The sequence below is a fragment of the Orbicella franksi genome, chromosome 8 (genome assembly GCF_964199315.1).
Source record: "Orbicella franksi chromosome 8, jaOrbFran1.1, whole genome shotgun sequence".
In the NCBI taxonomy this organism is placed as follows: Eukaryota; Metazoa; Cnidaria; class Anthozoa; order Scleractinia; family Merulinidae; genus Orbicella; species Orbicella franksi.
Window position 1 is genome coordinate 12,824,817 of NC_138152.1, and position 20,199 is coordinate 12,845,015.

The 20,199-nt window shown below is 39.9% G+C and overlaps 2 protein-coding genes across 2 annotated transcripts in view; both read left to right on the forward strand.

The window, feature by feature from the left end:
- Positions 1 to 253: 253 nt before the first annotated feature.
- Positions 254 to 1,779, forward strand: LOC145495370 (holothin acyltransferase-like). The gene has a single exon (XM_081474983.1). The coding sequence runs from the start codon at positions 429 to 431 to the stop codon at positions 1,464 to 1,466; it is 1,038 nt and encodes a 345-aa protein (XP_081331109.1). The 5' UTR covers positions 254 to 428; the 3' UTR covers positions 1,467 to 1,779.
- Positions 1,780 to 10,668: 8,889 nt separating this feature from the next.
- LOC145495343 (uncharacterized) overlaps positions 10,669 to 20,199 on the forward strand; it is a 50,346-nt gene continuing 40,815 nt past the window's right edge. Inside the window, exons 1-2 of the mRNA XM_081474945.1 lie at positions 10,669 to 12,113; positions 12,218 to 12,284. The gene's annotated coding sequence lies outside the window, so the exon portion shown is untranslated. The remainder of the gene's footprint in view (positions 12,114 to 12,217; positions 12,285 to 20,199) is intronic.

Here is a 20,199-nt window from a genome sequence, read left to right on the forward strand (position 1 = left end):
CTATGCTCTCTGTATTGCATCACGCTTAATTTGACAACAAACAGTCGGATATTTACTCAACAAGAACGATTTTTTTTTAACTCTATTTTTATAACCATTTTAAACTATTAGACGTTTTATATTTTAAGAAATTGTATTTAGCAGGGCCCCTCTGGATACCAGCCACTGTGCTGAATGGGCCACCCTGCATAAATAAAGTTTTACTACTACTACTACTACTACATTTGTGCTGCATTCGTGCAGAGAATTTAGCTGCAATTAAGATTAAATAAGACTTAACTCGCTGTGTTTCGGTACCGCGTTTCATTTAGAACAAGGAGTTTAATTTAAAACAAAATTAAACTATAGCTTCCTTTCAACCTATTGCCCCTGAGGTCATTAATTTTAAGGCCAGTCTTTGTCCTTACTATACCAAACGGAACCAAAAGATGGCCCTTTCCGCGGCTCGTTGTTTTGCTGCTCGCTCCTCGATCGGTCGCTTCGCATTCAGCAAGCCTCGTCCCGGATTTTATCAAAATCGAAGAAACAGACTACTTGATGCGGCTAACAAACCGTATTCGAAATTGTTTGGCACGGAGCAGTTCAAAATTCGTCTCATCAAGACAGAAAAGGAGTTCGAAAGTATCGTCATAGATGCTATGGTGAAGGAAGGCTGGGGTCCGGGTTTCCAAGATGCTGAATGCTTCATGGCTTGTGATCCAACAGCGGGGTTTGTTGGCGAGTTGAACGGGAGACCTATTGGTTGCATGACAATGGCAAAATATGGCGACAGGTTTGCTTTCGCTGGTTGTTATTTCGTGAGCAAAGAATTCAGGGGAAGGGAATACGGCAAGAAAATATATGACGCCGCTATGGCAAGTGCGAAGCATTTTCCCAGCATTGGAGGAATCTCGGATCTCCCGCATGAGGAAATGCACAAACGCAATGGATTCCGTAGTCAGTTTTACGGGGCATTTTTCGTCTTTAACCTTCCAACCACCATAGCCTGCTTCTCTGAGACATCGAAAAGATTACCCGTAAAAGTCAAAAGTATTGAAGAAGTGAATATGCAAGCGTTATTCATGTATGACGCCACAGTGTCTGGCTTTGAACGTCACGCGTTCTTGTCTAAATGGCTTCGCGTGACTGACAGTCACGCATGGGTGGCCATCGATACTGAAGGCTCTATCGTGGGTTACACGGTGGTCCGACCAACGTTTATCAAAGGAAGTTACAAGATTGGCCCGCTGTTTGCAGACTCCGAGACAATTGCAGAGATGTTGCTGAAAGCAGTGTTTGAAGAGCTTCTTAGACAACAGAAAGGAGCTTCTTTGGTCTGCATCGACGCCCCTACAGAGAAGGCTTCGAAACTGTGCGAAAGGCTTCAAGGAAAGAGTTTGTTTAAGTTAGTATATATGGTCACGAATGATCTCCCGAATGCATGTTTTGATAAATGGTTCGGTTACACTACTACTCAATTCGGTTAAGCAGTGTCAAATACCACCGCTTTGTTTGTACTCATTTCAGGATGCCAGCCATTAGGCCCAGTTCAGACGTCGTGCTTCTTCCGTGCCGAACTAAATTGCAATTTCATTCGACTGTGGCACGGCCGGAAATCAACTCTGATTCAGACGTCTAGTCCGGGGTCATATGTCACTGCCATGGGAATTTCATGATCATTTTAGTTTCTTTGCTGAAATTTATATAGTTTGAAGCATGCTGATTCGAAAAATCTTTGTCTCCAGTTTTTGCAACGTTGATGACGTCCTTATTTATGCAAATGAGTTATGACGTCATGAATTAGTCATTTTATGGCTACAAAAAAACCTTAAATGAGTAATAAGGCTAAATGAAACTGATTTCTGATTGTATTTTTATATCTCTATTTGGACCAAAATGTTATTTCAGTTTTGAACATCTCGCTTCGATTAATTTTGATTAGTTATGACGTCATAAACTGACATGACATGTTAAAAAACAACCAATAAATTCTGTTGCATACAGGGAATGTTCAGGTGGTTTATTTTGTCCATCCAGTACTAAAATATTAAATTAAGGCGGGGATTCACATGAATAGGAGTGAAAATCGAAGTAGTTTTAAAAGGGAATTGTTAAGATAAAAATGGGTTGGAAACAGACAGTTGACCCTCCCCCCCCCCCCCCACAAAAAAAAGAGAGCCCCAGGTTCGTAGGGGACTGTTTGGTGAGCATCTACAAATTCTTCACTTCAAATTTCAATTTCACGAATCCATCAAATCTTCAACATTTCATATCTACCCCAATTTAACTTATCCTTTAAGAAAAAATATCTCTTTCCAGAAATGCCCAAAAATCACCCAAAAATTTACACAAAACCGCAAAACATTGGTTAATGAAATAAGCATAGGGATTTGGGGTTGCTGGAAACGCGAACGAGATATTGGCAGAATGCCGATGTTAAGCGGCGTCAAAATAACCTTCACGTTTACCCCGCCTTAATTTCATTTTCTTTTGACTTTAATATAAATCAAAATTTGAGTCAAATGTATAACTTTCAATCATCCAAGTAGACCGTGACGTCATACATTCATGTTGACTACTGAAGACTTAGAGGTTCGATATCACTTGGCTAAATTCTACACTAGCGACTAAAATATCAACTGTCAATGCTCAAGTATGCGCAAGCACCCTTAGCCAGTGTTTACCCCTTTCCCACACAATGGCACAGTCAAGATACTATTCTCCTCCTGGACATAGTCTATAAAACAAGATTCGTTTATCCAGACCAACACGCCCACGAGACCGACCACTATCCGATTTGGAACGAGGTCAAGTTTTATTGATCGAGATCCTCACTAGTACACACGTAGGGTCAAGGAAGCTATCCACATAATACTTCACCCTAATAACATGAACATTGATAGTGGAATTGAAATTCTTCAAGCATGGATGCCCACGATCAAAAAACACAACAACAAGAGAACGGTACAACAGCGGACTGCTGAGGGAACAGCTACTCGCTGGAACAATGGAACAATGAGAGGATCGAAATGCACCAATCACAGCCGACCTTCGTGATATCATGATGGTGCCGCGTAATCAGTCGACCTCATCCCCTAAAGAAGAATAGCAGTAAGCAGTCGAAATGTCACGATCTACATCTCATGTGACTACATCGTGAGACAAACGATTATACACTTTATTATTGCATCTACCTCGATGAACAACAACGAACTTTTCCTCGCCACGATCCTCCTCATCGCTGTCTACGGTTTGAACAGTGACTTCTTCAGCATTTCTGTTTTCACAATTTGACTCACAGGAACCGCATATGTCCGTACATTTCAAGCTGTGCTTTCTGCATGAACAGCTCAAAGTGGTGCAACTTCCTCTACAACCGCATTTCACCAGTTCCAGGACAGCCTTAGGTGCACGGGGAAGTGTGGTTGAAATAGCCTGCAATCACTCACCATCTTGATTCCATCCCACGAGCTGTCGGCGCGGGAAGATCTGGGTATGGAGAACCACATTCCTTCCACACTAAAGCAACAAAGTTGGCTCGTTTAATCATCTCCTGAAGAGCAGCCTTCGTTGGTGGCAACGTCTCATCTGCGTATTGCTTCTTGCTGAACAAAAACCAACGCAGTTCCTTTACGGTTGCAATCTGGATTGGCGGCAGGTACAGCAGGCACATATACAGCTGAAGCATCCTAGACACGCCAACGTGCGCATAGCTTCCAAAACTTGTTCATCGGCTTTCTCTAAGGCATTCCAGCAGGAGATTTTCGACTTGCCACATATGGTACCTGTTTGATCACAACCACTAAATGCGTGAAATCCTGGTGATGCCGCTACAACATGACCCCCTAAAGCGTTGTTCAGAGGACCCAGTGGAATTGATCCACGCTTGGCTCCTGTGCCAGCTACTACGGAAGTTTCTTCGGAGAGACTTGTATACTTCCATAAGACCAGTACCATTACATCCATATCGGGGCTCTGGATACAGAGGGATGCTGTTCCTCTCTCTGCAGTATCGATGGCATGTAGAAGCATACGTCTGTCTGCTTCTTCTTGGGTGGTGTTCATGTGATGGACAGATAAATTGTTGGGCCCGCATCCACTCTTCCAAGTTACCAAAGAGGTGTTCTGCAAGTCGTTCTTACACTCGAGGATATGAGATGCAAAGTACATGGTCAACGATTCCTTGTTGACATTACTGCTTAGCAGCTGTTTGAGAGTGATCCTTTTCGATGGCTGCACCATCGGAGATTTGGTACACCATGGGCTTGTTGTAACCTTGGCGAAACTGGAATGTCATAACGATTTAAAACGACATGGACCTCGTCACATTCCTTGGACCTACTGTCACAGGACAACTTGCATGAATTTGTGACTTTTATTTGAAATCAGTTTGAAATGCAGGTAAATGACGTTTTTGTTATAATTCTGGGTTTTAATGATTAGGATTTAATGATTGTGGGTCTTTCCCCATGTACCAGAAATGAGTTAAGAAAAGACGCTATTGACAATTAGAATCACGATAAAGACTCACATGAATAATGAATTGACACTAGAATGTCGTGAAATGCATGACAATTATATAATAGGTTAATCTAAATTATTATTTTATATCCCCAGTAAGGTTCTTTCCTTGTACTTATTATTTAAGAATTGTTTACAATGTTATTTGACTCCTCGATTTTACATAAGTTTCCAGGTTGCTCTGAGAGGAAACTTGATGTCTCCAGGGAGTGACAGTACAAGAGATATGTCCCACCTCCACATTTTTATGGGACCAGGTTAAGTGGAACTGGTATATGGTTTTACTTGTTTTAATAATAAATGATCCATTACTGGTTGGGTTTTCAATTATGGATAACGTCTTGGGTGTGTTTCACCCCTGGCCAAAAAAAGGTTAAGTTTTGTATCTTAAAGTTGATTTAAACTTGACTTTTATTTTATAAACGTTTAACTTTAACTTATAACTTACTCTAGAGATCACATTTGTAGCTTTGCATGCCCTTTAACCTAAAAGAGTGAGTTTTCATCAAGTGACAACAAATGTCATCGATTTATGTAATCATATTTTATGATGAAGCCCATTCCTTATCATAGAAAATCAAACTGAATGATTGTGGAAACTGATTACTGACGACAAAACATATATAAAAGAACGCTTTAAAAATAAGAATTCAGAAGAAAGTTTACGAGGTTAGCGAAATTTAGAAGAAGGAACATTGAACGTGATACTAGAGAGATGATGACCCTAGAGAAGTATAAAACAAGAAAAGAAAGAAAAGGACAGGAGTGAAAAGTAAGATTACTTTAATAAAATCTTATTGTTGAATTGTTGGCTGTGGTTGACACGGAGTACCTCGATCAGCGAGCTAGTCCCCGAAGAGAGCGCTACCTCCACGCGGTCCCCTTTTAAAACTACTGTCATTGATCTAAAGAAAATGGCTGGCGAGATCACGGCCATTGTGAACCCATGTTGGCTTTCCCATCAACTGAACGACTGCCATATCATCAATGATAACAACGCTCCTTCCTGCATGCTGGCGCTGCTCTTCTTCCTGGTCAGGGCTTTGGTCGGGGAGCGAACTCTCCAGCTTACTCTTGCCAACGCAATGGCTAAGGTCACCATCAGAATTATTGAAAAAGTCTTGACCAATTTTATCACACTTGAGGACTGCTTCTTTTACTGTTACCGGCATAACAGCCTTTGTGTTCATATTGATCAGTTCATTTTCCTCGTTAGCAAATGGATCATTTGCTTTAAATACATCTTCCAGCTTCTTCACATTCTCCTCGTAACCGGTAATAACAGCCTCGGACAAATCGTGGTGATGCGTGAAGCTCTGCGTTTGTAATCAAACTATGGCCTCTGCTTCGGTGGCCAGGCGACTCAGTTCTGGAGTAATAACAAACCATCTCGCCAAAGCGGCTGGTTGCTGGGTCAAATCCTTGAGGCCACCTGGGATCTTCATGGTCTTGTTTATATGCTCAATTGTATGGACTGGACCTATGGCGCAAAACGGTGCGTCATTCTTGTTGACTCACAAATTTCCACTCGTGAATTCTTCATGTATTTCGGGATCAGTTGATTCGAGAAGTTCCGTTTGTGCCAAGTACAGCGGTACCATTCATTCATAGTAAAGTCGATCGTGGGTGAAGAATTAAGATTAAATTTCCAGTTTCCTTCTCTAGTTGCACGCTGGAACATCAATGTAAAGGTTGCAAACTTCATATATTCCTTGGTAAACTTGAACATGGAATGTTGTGGCTCCATCTTCCGGTCTAAGTCGTGTATCTTCTCTTTAAACTTCTCTGTCTCAATTGCTTTAAGGATCTCTTGATGGTGTTTCCCGAACTCGCCCTAGTTGCCCTCCTGGCTGCATGCATTCGTTGTGTAAGCAGCATGAGTCATACTCGGAAAGTCAGCGCCACTTTCTTCTTTCTCTCAAAGTGCAAGTCGCAGAGAGCAGAGTATGTCACACTGTGTGCTGTCAACGCACCCTTCATATGATTCCCTTCAAGAATTTGTTGCTTTGTAGTGGATCCATACATCCTAGCTTCTACCAACACGTCATCAAAGCCACTGTCTTCAATGGATGACTTAAGTGCATGCAATGCTGCCATAACAGTATGCATCTCGCCAAGCGGGAAAACAAGGTAATCTAACGCAAGTGCGGTATACATCTGTAGCTTCACGGCCTTTTCATGAAGTTGGAGATCAAAGGTTATCACAATCTTGTGGCCCTCCCCTAGTACCACAGTGGGGATATTCTGTGCTTGCCTCGACACAGTTAACATAGTATTCCACTCGTAGGCAGGCGTTGCTAATAAAGACATCATGGCAACAGTGGTGAGTAGTAGTTTCGATGGACTTACGGTAAAATTATACGCTGCCCACGTAGGGATCTTCGAATGGTCGGACTATAAACGTGCCATTGGTTGCCCAACCGACCATGCCAAATCATTTCGCGCCACGGCGTCGGTGACGTCTGGCGATGGGGTCGTGTCCAGCCTGCCATACTGAGGACACTTTGGCTGTGCTTTACTTGGAACATGACATGGCAACCGTTCTGCATTAGATATAGAGCTCGATGGCAGAGTTTTACTTGTTGGATGCTTAGTAAAATCTAATGAAAGTTCATGGGATCGAGTAGTCTGTTTTCCTCTGAAAGACAACCATTGCTGTTGCATGCAGAGTGTTTTTTCCGTCAGAAGTGTCCTCAGAAAAATTGAAATTGTCAACAGCAAAGCAGATAGTTCACTATACGTTGAGTCCTTTTCCGTGGCCAGAAAAATTGCCATGTCATTGATTCCCTTCAGTATATTTCATATGCCCTTGATATGCCGACCGCCTAGCCACCTCTGTGACACTTTTCAATAAGCTGGGAACTTAGTAATTAACAATACACAACATAACAGAAGCACGCGGTATGCCAGCTATAATTCTATCTGACCTTATTGTAAGCGTGAGACTGAAGGGGGCCGTTCTTTTGCTGTATCAGCAGCAAGACTTTGGAATAATGTGCTTCTAAATACGAGAAAATTAGACTCCGTTAAGTCCTTAAAAACTAATTTATTTAAAATGATCTTCGCAGCGCAGCAACATCTGGAACACTTTAGGATTTAACTCTTTAAATTTAAGTTTTTAATCCTATGTAATTAATATACTCGCGTGTCTCATAATTTTAGGTTTTTAATTTTTATTATATTATATATTTGTATTCATAGTTTTATTTTCTGAGGGCCACAAGTTTATTAGCCTTTGGCTGTTAAGTGTTTAACCTTCCTTAAATAAAGTCTTAAGTATTATTATTAAATACAGTAAAAGGCTGCCATTGTATTGTTTGTGCCTGCCCAAGTGTGCCACAACATTTGGAACAAGGTGTCCAAAACTGTAATAACCATTCTTGTCCCGTTTTCTTAGGAGAGAGATATGGAAACACAATAAGGAATTAGTTTTATTAAGCCGTATTATTCATTTAAACTTCCTAAATAGCCATAAAATCGAATTAAATGGCTATTACATGACGTCATAACTCATTTGTATAAAAATGACGTCACCAACATTGAAAAAATTGTTGACAAACTTTTTTCGATTAAGCATGCTCCAAACTCTAGATTTCAGCGAAGAAACCAAAATGATCATTAAACTCTCACGGGAGCCATTTTCCCGACTTATGGCCCGACATAGAAGGGGCTACGAATTCTCGAATTCATCACTTTTTACCAGAATGCATTGCATTTAACCAGAGTGCACTGCGCCAATTTTTTACCAGAGTGCATTACGCCACGAACAACACGAAGATGTCACACGCGTCGACCGTCGTCCTTTTTTGCGTGGATTCCAGTGAGAAAGTTTGCTCTGATTTACCTGCTAGGCGATGTGAAGGACATCGTGCTTGACTTTCATAACTCTTGCTTTTTGTTCGTAATGCAGTATGTGAAAATTTGTAAATTTGGACGATTAATTGTGACATCGTAATTTTAAACTTAGTACGTCACTTCTAAGCAGTCTCGCTTCCTTTGTCAAATTCTTAAATGAAGAGAAATCGTCGTTACTAAAGCCTGTAGAATAATTACAACAAACGAAAACCGCAGAACACGCTAATTTAATATATGCTGCGATTTAAGCCTCTTCCTCCAAACATGAATTTACGCTCAAGCTTTAGTATTTTCACACATCGCGATGGATGCGTCCTCGACACAGTCTGTCAACATTCAGATAGAGACACTTAATGCCGGTACCAGTACAGAATTTATAAGTTAGATTTTTGCTTCAACAATTTCCACATCTTTCGATTTTCGCGATCTGGTGAAGGGGAGGTTGATGTGTATCGTGTCCAACAAATAATAAATCAGATCACTAGGTGCTTTTTTTTACGATCCTTTGTCACACCTCGCCATCGATGCGTCAGCATGCATGAAGTTGATGCCTACAAGAACAGATTTTAAGTTACGCAGCACGATTTGACACTACTCTTAGAAATAAAGGTTGTTGTAAGTCTTGGAACGCGCAGACCGATGAATCACTGCGTTAAATATGTCACTATCAACAGAATGTGCCGCAGCATTACTTTCTTTTAGATACCCTAGTTTACGAATTTAGTTTGGCACTACAGAAGCACGACGTTTGAATCGCTGTCGTGCGAGAGTCGTGTAGCACGGCAGAGCTTGTCGAAGTAATTGCTTGCCGAACTTAATTCAAAAGTTTGATTCAGACGCCGTGCTTCTGCCGTGCTTTTGTCGAACTTAATTCCTGAATTTAGTTCGGCACGGCAGAAGCACTACGCGTGAACTGGGCCTTAGTACGTTTCCTATTTTCTATTTAATTTTTCAGTTCTGTTTAATTGAGAAGTGTTCGTTTACTGATTTTGGTGTATAATAGTTTAAAGAGAAGATTTACTAGAGAAAACTAGTCAGTTATTTCTGTGTTTGTCTGTGTCGGACCTTTGGTACTCTTTTTCAGCAGAGGTTCACCGCTTCATGTAAGGGAACGCGGACTCCGAAATCGTAGCCTGCGTCGCAGACGGGAATTTATCCGTAAATAACCGTCTGCGAAGTGGTGCACAAATACTTGTTTGAGACCCCCAACGAACTACTTGGATCTGAGTAGTCGTTTGTGATTGGCCCGCTTTTTGCAGATTCGTAGCCAATTGCGAAGAAGTTGCTGAAAGCAGTGTTTGAAGAACTTCTTCGACAACTGGAAGGTGCTCTAGTGGTCTCCATTGACGCCCCTACAGAGAAGGCCACGAAACTGTGCGAAAGGCTTGGTGGAAAGAGGTCGTTCGTGCTGGTGTACATCGCCACGAATGATCTACCTAATTCATGTTTTGATAGATGGTTAAGGCAGTTAGCCTTAGTTAGGTTAAGCAGTCTTAATTACCACTTCTTTATTTGCACTTAATTCAACATGCCAGCCACTTAGTGGGTTAATTCTATTTTGTATTTTTTTTTTATGTTTAATTGAGAAAAGTGTTCGTTACTGATTTTGGTGTGTTGTAACGAGAAGATTTACCAGAGGACACTTGTCAGTCATTGCTGTGCTTGTCTGTATCGGATATTTGACCCCCTCTTCAAAGGTTCACCTCCTTATTTAGGGAATTCAGATTACGGAATCGAAGACATTTTTGCCTTTGTAATCCGGAATCCAGAATATTCAGCGAATACCACATCTACATCTTACATAGTCCGACATGTGCTTTCAGAGGATAGCGAAACGGAAACAATATTTGGTCAGTTGGAAGCGTCGTATTTGTGTGCAGATCCATACAGGCAATCGCTTGCCAACACCGCGGTCAAGTATGTCAATAGGGCGTCTGCTTTAACTCGATTTAATTTTACGTATTTGACATTTCAAGGTGCGCGCGTAGTGGCCCTCAACTGTTAACAGTGTTGGCAGGAGATGTTTGGCACCATCGGTGCAAGACACACACTTTACAAACGGGCGGAATAGGAAATAAGTATTGAAAATTAGTTCATCTCATCGCTAAATAGATCATAGAGCCAGTAAGACATTGCTAACGACAAGTGTTTTCAAGTATATACGGTAAACTGGTTTAGAATACAGTTAACTTTCTCATAGCGACCACTTCCTGTAAGCGACCACTTTGTAAATAACCGTTTTGTTTCTCAGTGAAATATTGTTTCAAGAGCTCTCTCGTAAGCGACCATTACTCAAATCTCTTGAGCGACCGCGACCAGTTTTTAGGCCAGAAGTTTGACATATTCTTTTGTTTTCTGTTTCCGGTAAGCGATCACCCAACATGATTACCTATGATCGTTAGAAAATCTTTACACAGAAGTGACAAGACTTCAGTTTTTAATAACGCTAAGCGGACTGATGATAGATGATAACAGTTCACATACAAAGAAGAGGTAGGTTTTGTTTGGTTTATATTTTGATCAGGTGATTTTAACTAACAAGAGACACATTGACAAGAACACTCTATTGTACTTTTCCCGAAAATTGATGTATGTGAAAAACAAAAATCAAACAACTTAAGGTCATTCCCCAGTATTGCATTGCGCATCCCTACTGCGCATAATTTCACGCGTGATTAGCGCGCGCATTAAAAAATGGCGGCTTTTTGTTCACAGCTGGATCTCGCCATAGAGGTAAATCGTCATTTTCTTGCAAAACGAGTATGGTGACCTATCATTTTTTTCTGTTGTTTTGAATTGAGTAATAAATTTCTCTGTGTAAAATAAATATGGACCCATTCTCAGTGTAGGATAAAAAGCAATCGTCAGAAACGTGAATTTAGCAAGCAATCGTGACTACAATCATGTTGACTACAATCATAAGCTATTTGTCTAATTTTAGTAGTCTGCGTAGCTTGGCGGTTTTTTTAAGTAATTTGAGCGCGCTAAGAAAGCGGCGAAGCCGCGATAACCTACGGCGAAGCCGCAAGGAGCCTGGGAGAGAGACAACTGAGATTCCTTGCCTCTTCGCCGTTCGTTTTCGCGGCTTCGCCGCTTTGTGTGCTTGCGCTCAAATTGCTTAAAAATTGCTTAAACCACCAAGCTACGCAGGCTAAATTTTAGCTGATAAGGTAATATCTTCATGTAATTGATCAGTCAATCCAGCATTGGGTTTACTTCGTTGATTTTTCCCATAAGCGACCACCTCCCGTAAGCGACCACTTTGTCTTGCACCAAAGGTGGTCGCTTACGAGAGAGTTGACTGTATACTGCGTATCTCTGCACAAGACATCATATAGATACTTCTTCTGGAACAAGGTTTCGCCACATAACCTTTAACGGAAAAACTGCCCTCCGTACATCTCAAACCCCAGTTGTTGTACAGCGAAGCAGACATTTTACGGACCTCGTTCATTTATCTCGGGGGCACAGTATGTACGTTGCTCCACAGTTCACAAGTCCTTAGTGTGCCATTCCAGATTGTAGGCGCTGAGGCTTCTGGGACGTTCTTGGGACTGTCCCAGCTCCCCCAGTTCAGATTACTAAGGTTGCTTCGATGTGGAGGTCATTTTCAGTTTGGTGAAATTCCCTCATTTCTGGAAAAATCAAGTTATTTTTGCAGCGAAATTAGTTCCAAAACCATCAGTTGTATTCTTTATCACAGCAGGAATACGTTTCTTTAGTGTTGCACGACTCACTGATCTCTTAATGTAACTGCGGTAAGATCACTTCCGCTTTTGAATTCATCAGTTGAATCGTGTGAAAATTTTTGATAGTTTCCACAGAGCTTTCGGTATTAATGACGTTTGCTCTCATCTTACAGTTACAAGACTCAGTCCATGAAATTTACAGGCAAGGAGTAAATTTTCATCGATTAATACTCATTTCAGGTAAGCACTGTAGAAAACTTACGACTCTTGATTCTGTAAATCAGGTTTCCAAAGCTGCACCCCACTTGCAGTCCTTTCCAATTCGTTCTTGAGTACGTACGGCTGCATAGTTAGTTCTTAATCAAGGATTATTCAGCCATTTGATAGACTGTTATGTTGTAGTTGTGCTTTACTTCATGATTCCTATCTAGGATTCCGGTCCATTAGTATTTAACGGCCAAAGATTGATCGATCTTTGCTGTACTGTCTGGCTGGTGAAGGGGTTGAGGGGTGGGGAAGAAAACTTTCGAAATCATTGAAAAAGTGCTTGAATGTTTGAATCCACCTGGAAATTAGAAAAGTTATAACTGCAAAGAAAAAGGAGGAGAAGGGTGTCCTTTGATGTCTTGTTTAAGAGTAAGGAATCAGCTAGTGTCAGAAATAATTTTGCAACGAACAGCAGAACAACTCTGAATGGTCTGCAGGCTACAAAAGTTATTTCAAAACGCAAGCAACAACACAATATTCTGTTCAAGTGACTATAGACAGTGCTCAAATTCGTGCCACTTTCCACCCAGGTGTATTAAAATGGGTACCGGCAAATTTAATGCAGGGGAGTAACCCTGCAATGGACTAGCAGGTAAATTTCCCAGGGTAAATTAGGCATAATTGAGACAATATTTAGTTGAAAACTAAATGCAATTAAATTGCCACTGAGAGGAAGGGGTGGTGAATGGTAAATGCGAGACTTTGCGAGATGACGAGATTAGCATTTTTCTGTGTGAGCCCGAGACATTTTGATTTCTTTAATTGCAAGACCGAGACTTTAAAGTGTTTTAAATGCGAACTCAAGACGTTCAGCTTCTAAGATGTTGTGATGTCATTTAACTTTATAAGAAAAACAATAATAAAATAAACAAATCGGTACTTCACAACTTTCTAAGCCTCGAAGAAAATCAAGACTGCGAGACAGCTTTGGGGCACAAAATTCAGCTGAGATTGGTCAATTTTGTTTGTAAGGGGTTTTCACCTATTTTCAGCTGGCCTTTTATTGTAGCCGGCAGTGACCTTTTGAAATTTGCCTTCAGATGTAAAATTTATTACCTGTGAAACCAATTGAAGTTTTATATTTTTTGTTAGTCTTAGTGGCAAAACAACTAAATAGATGGATGGATATTATAACTATTAAATATTTTGTATTTTGCCAAAGTGAGAAAGTCACAAATGTATGGCTGGTTTGCAGTGTCACGCCATCAAAAATAAAAATCATAACCATGCAATAAATCAAGTCAAGAAGCTGGGATAGGAATGATTGATATATAAACAACCCCGCCAAGATTTAGGTCTGTGCAGTTTTTCATTCTTCCCTTATTCGGAGAAGTGTTTCACTCAAATTTATAGAGCTTTGTATGAAGTCGCCATGTTTGTGCCTGTCGGAGGGACACAAACATGGCGGCCGTAAAGTAACAGAAACATCTGTCATTGAGGAGAGGAGAGGGCATGCGTGGACGTAGCGCGAGGCGCGCGTTTTAATGCAGCAGTCTACGTCCCCAATACTTTTCCCTTCAATGTGAAAGTAATCAATCTTTTTAGTATTAACGAGCAGGGAGTGACCCACGATACAATCATATGACTGGAAGAGGTCGAAAGCATAAACGTGGTGAACGTGGCTCCATTGAAGAAGGACAGTCAGATTCCAAGCGAACCAACATGGCGGCTGTCGAAGGCGAAACCTTCGCAACAGAACCTCCAACCACCGAAAACCACAACAAAGAACCCAGTCTAACGGACTTAAGAGAGATGTTGGTAGATATACAAATCACAGTCAATAATATTCTATTGGAAAACAAGAAAATCGGCGAAGACGTAAAAGAACTAAAATCCACTGTAAACAAACAGCAAAGTGAGATTGTGGACCTCAAGAAACAACTCACTAAAGCCAGGACACAGTTTGCAGCTACGGAGAAAGAGCTCGACGATGCGAAGAAACGAATAAATGAACAACAAGAGGAAATAGCAGAGCTTTACGACCTCCAAGACCGTTTAGAACAGTATACCAGGAAAAACTCTCTTGAATTCCATGGAATTGCAGAAAGCGCGTACAACTCCACAGAAGAGGCCATCCTAAAAGTAGCAGAAGCGCTAGAGGTTCCTGTCAACTCCGATGACATTGAAATTTCCCATAAATTAAATACTTGGGGAAACAAAGCAATAATTGCAAAATTTATTAGTCACAAAGTCAAGACGAATCTCTACAGAGCTAGAACAAAACTTAAACACGTCAAACTGGCCGACCTCTTCCCCGACTCCTCTTACGCAACGAAAGTACAGTCGACAAGGATCTTCATCAACGAAAACTTAACTTCCTATCGTCGCCGCATCATGTTGAGAGCTAACGAGAAACGTAGAGATGGCGAGCTATTGAGCGCATGGTCGATGGACGGAACAATTTACGTGAAGACTTCGCCGAACGGGGAAACCCATCAAAATCATCCAATTAGGGGACCTCGAAAATCTGTAGCCTGCTTTTAGAATTATTTTGGGAGAGGGGACGGACTCTGTTTGGAACTGTGACTTATCTCTTTACCCTACTTGCAAAAAGGTTTAGTTGTTCTCTTTTGTATTGTTGTGTGTATTTGTCTGTGTGCGTTGTCTGGATTGTCTATACTTTCGTGAGTTTTTGTATTTTTTTTTTCTCGTAATTTAATTCCTTTTTTTCTTTTCTATCGTGTAATATGAATGCGGGTAGTTTGTCCAAATTTGACGTCTTATCATTGAACGTTCGGGGAATCAGAGATCAAATCAAGAGGAGGAGTATATTTTCATACCTAAAAGATCAAAAAGCGAACATTTATTTTTTACAAGAAACATATTCAGCACGAGCCGATGAAAATATTTGGAGAAAAGAATGGGGTGGCGAGCTATTTTTCTCACATGGCACCACGCATAGTAAAGGTGTGTGTATTTTAATTGATCCCTTTGTACAACCAAAAGTTGATTATTCTTATGCCGATGACTCGGGCAGAATAGTGCTTATTACAGTCACTCTTAATGGACAAAAACTATCACTGTGCAATATTTACGCACCTAATGACCAGGCTAATCAACTCCAATTCATGCAAGAGCTCAACAATTGCATAATCGATAAATCAGAGCTCACCTCGCTAATTGTCGGGGGAGACTGGAATTGTACTTTATCAAAAAAAGATAAGATCGGAGGTGCACCGTGGAAACCGTCCAGTTACCGTAATCTCATTCTGACAACAATGGAAATGTTTGACTTAGTGGATATTCAAAGAATGCGACATCCAAAGTTACGCAAATTCACGTACGAATCAAAATCTCTTAAACTTAAATCTAGGATTGACTTTTTCTTAATTGCAAAAATCTCTCTGGGGATGTAAAGAATTCGGAAATTTACCATGCTATCGCACCTGACCATAACGCAATTTATATTTCGCTATCTTGGCCCAACAAACCTCCTCGGGGACCATGACTCTGGAAATTTAACAACACCCTATTGAATGACATGCAGTATGTGAGTAAGGTTCGTGATACATACGCTCACGCGTGCAGTTATTATAGCCATGTGACGGATAAGAGGCTCTTTTGGGAGTTAATGAAAATGGAAATCAGATCTGCGACTATTTCCTTTTCCAAAAATAAAGCAAAATGCATCAGCAACCGAGAACAGGAATTAAGACGTAGAATAGACCAACTTGATGTTATTATCTGCGATAATTTTTCTTCTCCTTACATCGATGGAGTACTACGGGAGTATGACGGACTGAAAACGGAACTTAAGTCAATTTACGAAGAAAAAGGAAAACAGGCAATGTTTAGAGCAAAATGTCGCTGGATAGAAAATGGTGAACGCCCAACAAAGTATTTTTTCAATCTTGAAAAAAGTAATTACAACAAAAAAACTATCAGTGAACTTCGATTACAAAATGATTCTATTACGCGCAACGAGACACTGATTCTAGAGCAAATTGAAGATTATTATAGAAACCTATATACCTCGGATTTAACCTTTTCTGAAACAGCTTATGACACATTCACTGAAAATGTTGAATCGCCTAAGCTTTCAGAGGACGTGCAAGGAACCTTGGAGGGTCCACTTACGTACGAAGAATGCAAAAAGATACTAGAAACCTTTCAGAATGATAAAGCACCGGGGGAAGATGGATTTACCGTTGAATTTTATACCTATTTTTTCGATCTTTTAGGAAACGATTTAATAGCAAGTTTTAACGAAGCGCACGAGAAAGGTGAACTCTCCATTTCACAACGAAGGGGAATAATTACTTTAGTTCCGAAAGAAGACGGGTCACTCCTAGATCTTTCAAACTGGAGACCGATTACTTTGCTTAATGTTGATCTTAAAATAGCGGCAAAAGCAATAGCAAAACGCATTGAACCGACACTACCAAACCTTATCCACTCTGACCAAACAGGCTTCGTAAAAGGGAGATACATTGGGGAAAATATCCGACTTATAAGTAACATAATGGAATATACGAATCTACAAAACTTACCTGGCATTCTAACCTCCCTAGACTTCCGTAAAGCTTTTGATTCGATTGAATGGCCCTTTATAATGAAAACTTTAGACCATTTTAATTTTGGTAGTGACATCAAGCGCTGGATTAAGATATTCTACACGAACACAGAAAGTGCGGTACAAAACAATGGTTTTATAACCAGTTGGTTTAAACCATCAAAAGGAGTTCGACAACGTTGTCCACTCTCCCCTTATTTGTTTATTCTTTCTGCAGAGGTACTCTCCAATAAGATACGTCAGGATTCCTGTAACGTCAGGTTCACAGCGACTGTTGAAAGGCTGAATTGTCACTTGCTAGACAACTTGTCGCGATGAGACTAGCGTGTGTGGGAGATGCTTTACTAATCGAATAAAGCCAGAGATCACGGAAAATCAGCTGTGATTGACGGTGATTTAATTGACGATAATCGAACGTAAACTGAAATATAATGTAATGAATAAACTAATTACCAGATAATAGAAGATTACAAGATGACAAGAGTCACGAAACAATAATAGCAAACATTCCAATCATAACTGCGATATGACAATACTTCCAGTGAAACTTCTCAGTAAAGATACAATTAAAATCATCAGTGATCCCAAGCAGATACGCATACTGCTAACTGTCCTAATACAATAAATGACAACACTCTAAAAACTTGAAAGCAATAAAATTGTACGATGTGATAAAAACGTGCTTGCGTGAGCGCCACTGAAAGCGATGTGGGAATTTACTAGCAAAGAAAGGATTTAACTGAATTACCAGAGATTCTTATAGGAAAGTTGCTAAATAGAAACCTAAGCTAGGGGGAGTGTGAACTATAAAGATCTATCGCTAAAAACAAGATGAAATAAAAAATTTGAAAACTGGGGCTCTGCCACGTGTTGGACTTAGTACAATAGGCCGTTGTATAAAAAAAACCGAGACTAAAGGTACTTAAGGTTAAGAAACGTCAAAACTTGAAACTTATACTAAAAAGCAAGCATAGAAAATAGTTTGTACTTACACATCGGTTCCCGCTTGCACTCTAAATAGTCAAGGGTAGCTTAAAACTTAATTTACTTGAAAACACGTACTGTGCACGCACGATAACTGAAACTTGAACTACTGGCGGGAATATGCCGCTAACACTATCTATATACGTCCACGTGTAAAAACTGATGACGTAATTGCTAAGCAACAAATTGGCGAATCAGAAAGAGTTAAGATTACTCACTTAATTAGAGAAGCCTCGATATAGTGTTCATTACAATTCCAACGTGAGAGGAATCAAAGTCTTCGGTAAGGAAATCAAGCTGTCCCAATTCGCTGATGATACAACTCTATTCAATGCGGACATAGAATCTTTAGAAATGGCCTTGAAAATTGTTGGGGATTTCGAACGAATTGCTGGCCTGTCCTTAAATGTAAAGAAAACGAAGGCGCTTTGGTTGGGGAAATGGAAAAGTAATAGAAGTAAGCCTCTGGATTTAAAATGGTTCCACAGCCCCGTTAAGATATTGGGGATATATTTTTCGTATAATATTAAGGAGAATAACGAGCTCAACTTCGACAAAAAGATCCAAAAGTTGCAAATTAAGCTGGATATGTGGAGTTCACGGGACTTGACGATATTTGGAAGAGCCATGTTAATTAAAACCTTGGGCATATCGCAACTTATTTATTCGGCCTCTAATCTGGATGTTCCCAAAGGAATTGTGGAAATTGTAAGAACAAAATCTTTTAAGTTCCTCTGGAAAAACAAAAAAGATAAAATAAAAAGATCAGGCCTTTACCAGGATCCAGACAACGGTGGAATACGCATGACCGACTTTGATATTATGTTAAAAGCCCTAAAACTCGCCTGGATCCCGAGACTGTTGCGGACTTCGGACAATAGTAATTGGTGTATTATTCCAGAGCACTATTTCAGAAGAAAGGGAGGGTTAAACTTTCTACTAAGGTGCAACTACGACACAAATTATTCTAAAGATCTCCCGCCCTTCTATAAGAAGATACTAGACTTCTTCAACGAATTAAAAACTCTTTACTCGTATGATCAAAAGCAGGAGTTAGTATTGTTTAATAACAAAGATATATTGGTGGACGGGAAACCCATCTTCCTTAGTGAATGGTTTAAAAAGGGTATTCTATCAATTAATGACCTATTGAATGAAAGTGGCAATTTTTTAACATTCCGCGAGTTTTGGGATAAATATTCCTGTGAATCCAATTTTTTACAGTATCATCAAGTTGTTAGTGCTATTCCGGAACGCTTAAGGTCTCTAGCCAAGTGCTCCGACATCATCAACAAATCATTTTTTACCGGAAATAATAATATCTTTTCCCTCAACGAATCGACACAAATTAATCTGCACAAGGCTAAGTCAAAGGACTTTTATAATTTGCTTAACGTCAAGATTCACACCGAAGATCAAACGGGCCCTAAACGTTGGAGCGAAAAACTCTCTTTAAAAAGGGACGTGTGGACTAAGATCTTTAAATCACTAAAAAATATTTGTAAGGAAACTAAACTCAAAGAGTTTCAATTTAAATTAATCCATAGAACGATAGTAACTAAGACAGAACTATTCAGATTTGGTATTAAGGCGGACGATGAATGTCTATACTGCGGAGATAAAGATTCAATTGAGCACTCTTTTATCGAATGTATGTTTACCAAATTGTTTACCCAAAAAGTCTTGAGCTGGTTCAACCAAGTGAATGCGTGTCAAATTTCTCCTACCACAGAGGAGACCTTGTTCGGTATTACTGCAAGCTCCCACGACATAGCAATAATACGGAAATTCAACTACACTACCTTATTTATGCGCCATTATATTTATTCAAGCAAGTTAAATAGCCTGGCCATCTCCATTCAGGATTTTATCAGTAAGCTACACATTAAATACAAGCTTGAAAATTTGTCTTAATTAAATGTTTTAGTGAGAAGTACTCCTCCCTCCTCAAAGTCAATACACAGTATAACGTATTGTAAGTAACTGTATGTACAGCAAGTAACGTAAGTAGAGTATTATGTTGTTAGCAGTGTAAGTAGCCCGTATTGCAAGTAATTGTATTTTCTGTAAGGAACTGTATTGAGTATTGTATTGCCAGCATAAGTGACCCGTATTGTAAGTAACGTAAGTATTGTAGAACTGTGTTTTGTAAATTAAAATTATTTAAAAAAAAAAAAAAAAAAAAAAAAAAAAAATCTGTCATTGAGTTTTGCCATCAAAACGAAAAGTTATTACTCTGGAGCTCTAACACATTGAAATTAATACTTCTTCTAGAGCAAGAACTGTTTAGTTAGCAAAAACTTCAGCAATAACTCATTTTTTGACCTACTCGAGAGCCTTATCGGACCGCCATTTTAATGTCACACAATGCATAAACTTGAGAATTCAAAT

What these genes read in the sequence shown, in the direction of transcription:
- LOC145495370 (XM_081474983.1), top strand. Translation starts at nt 429, where the DNA reads ATGGCCCTTTCCGCGGCTCGTTGTTTTGCTGCTCGCTCCTCGATCGGT.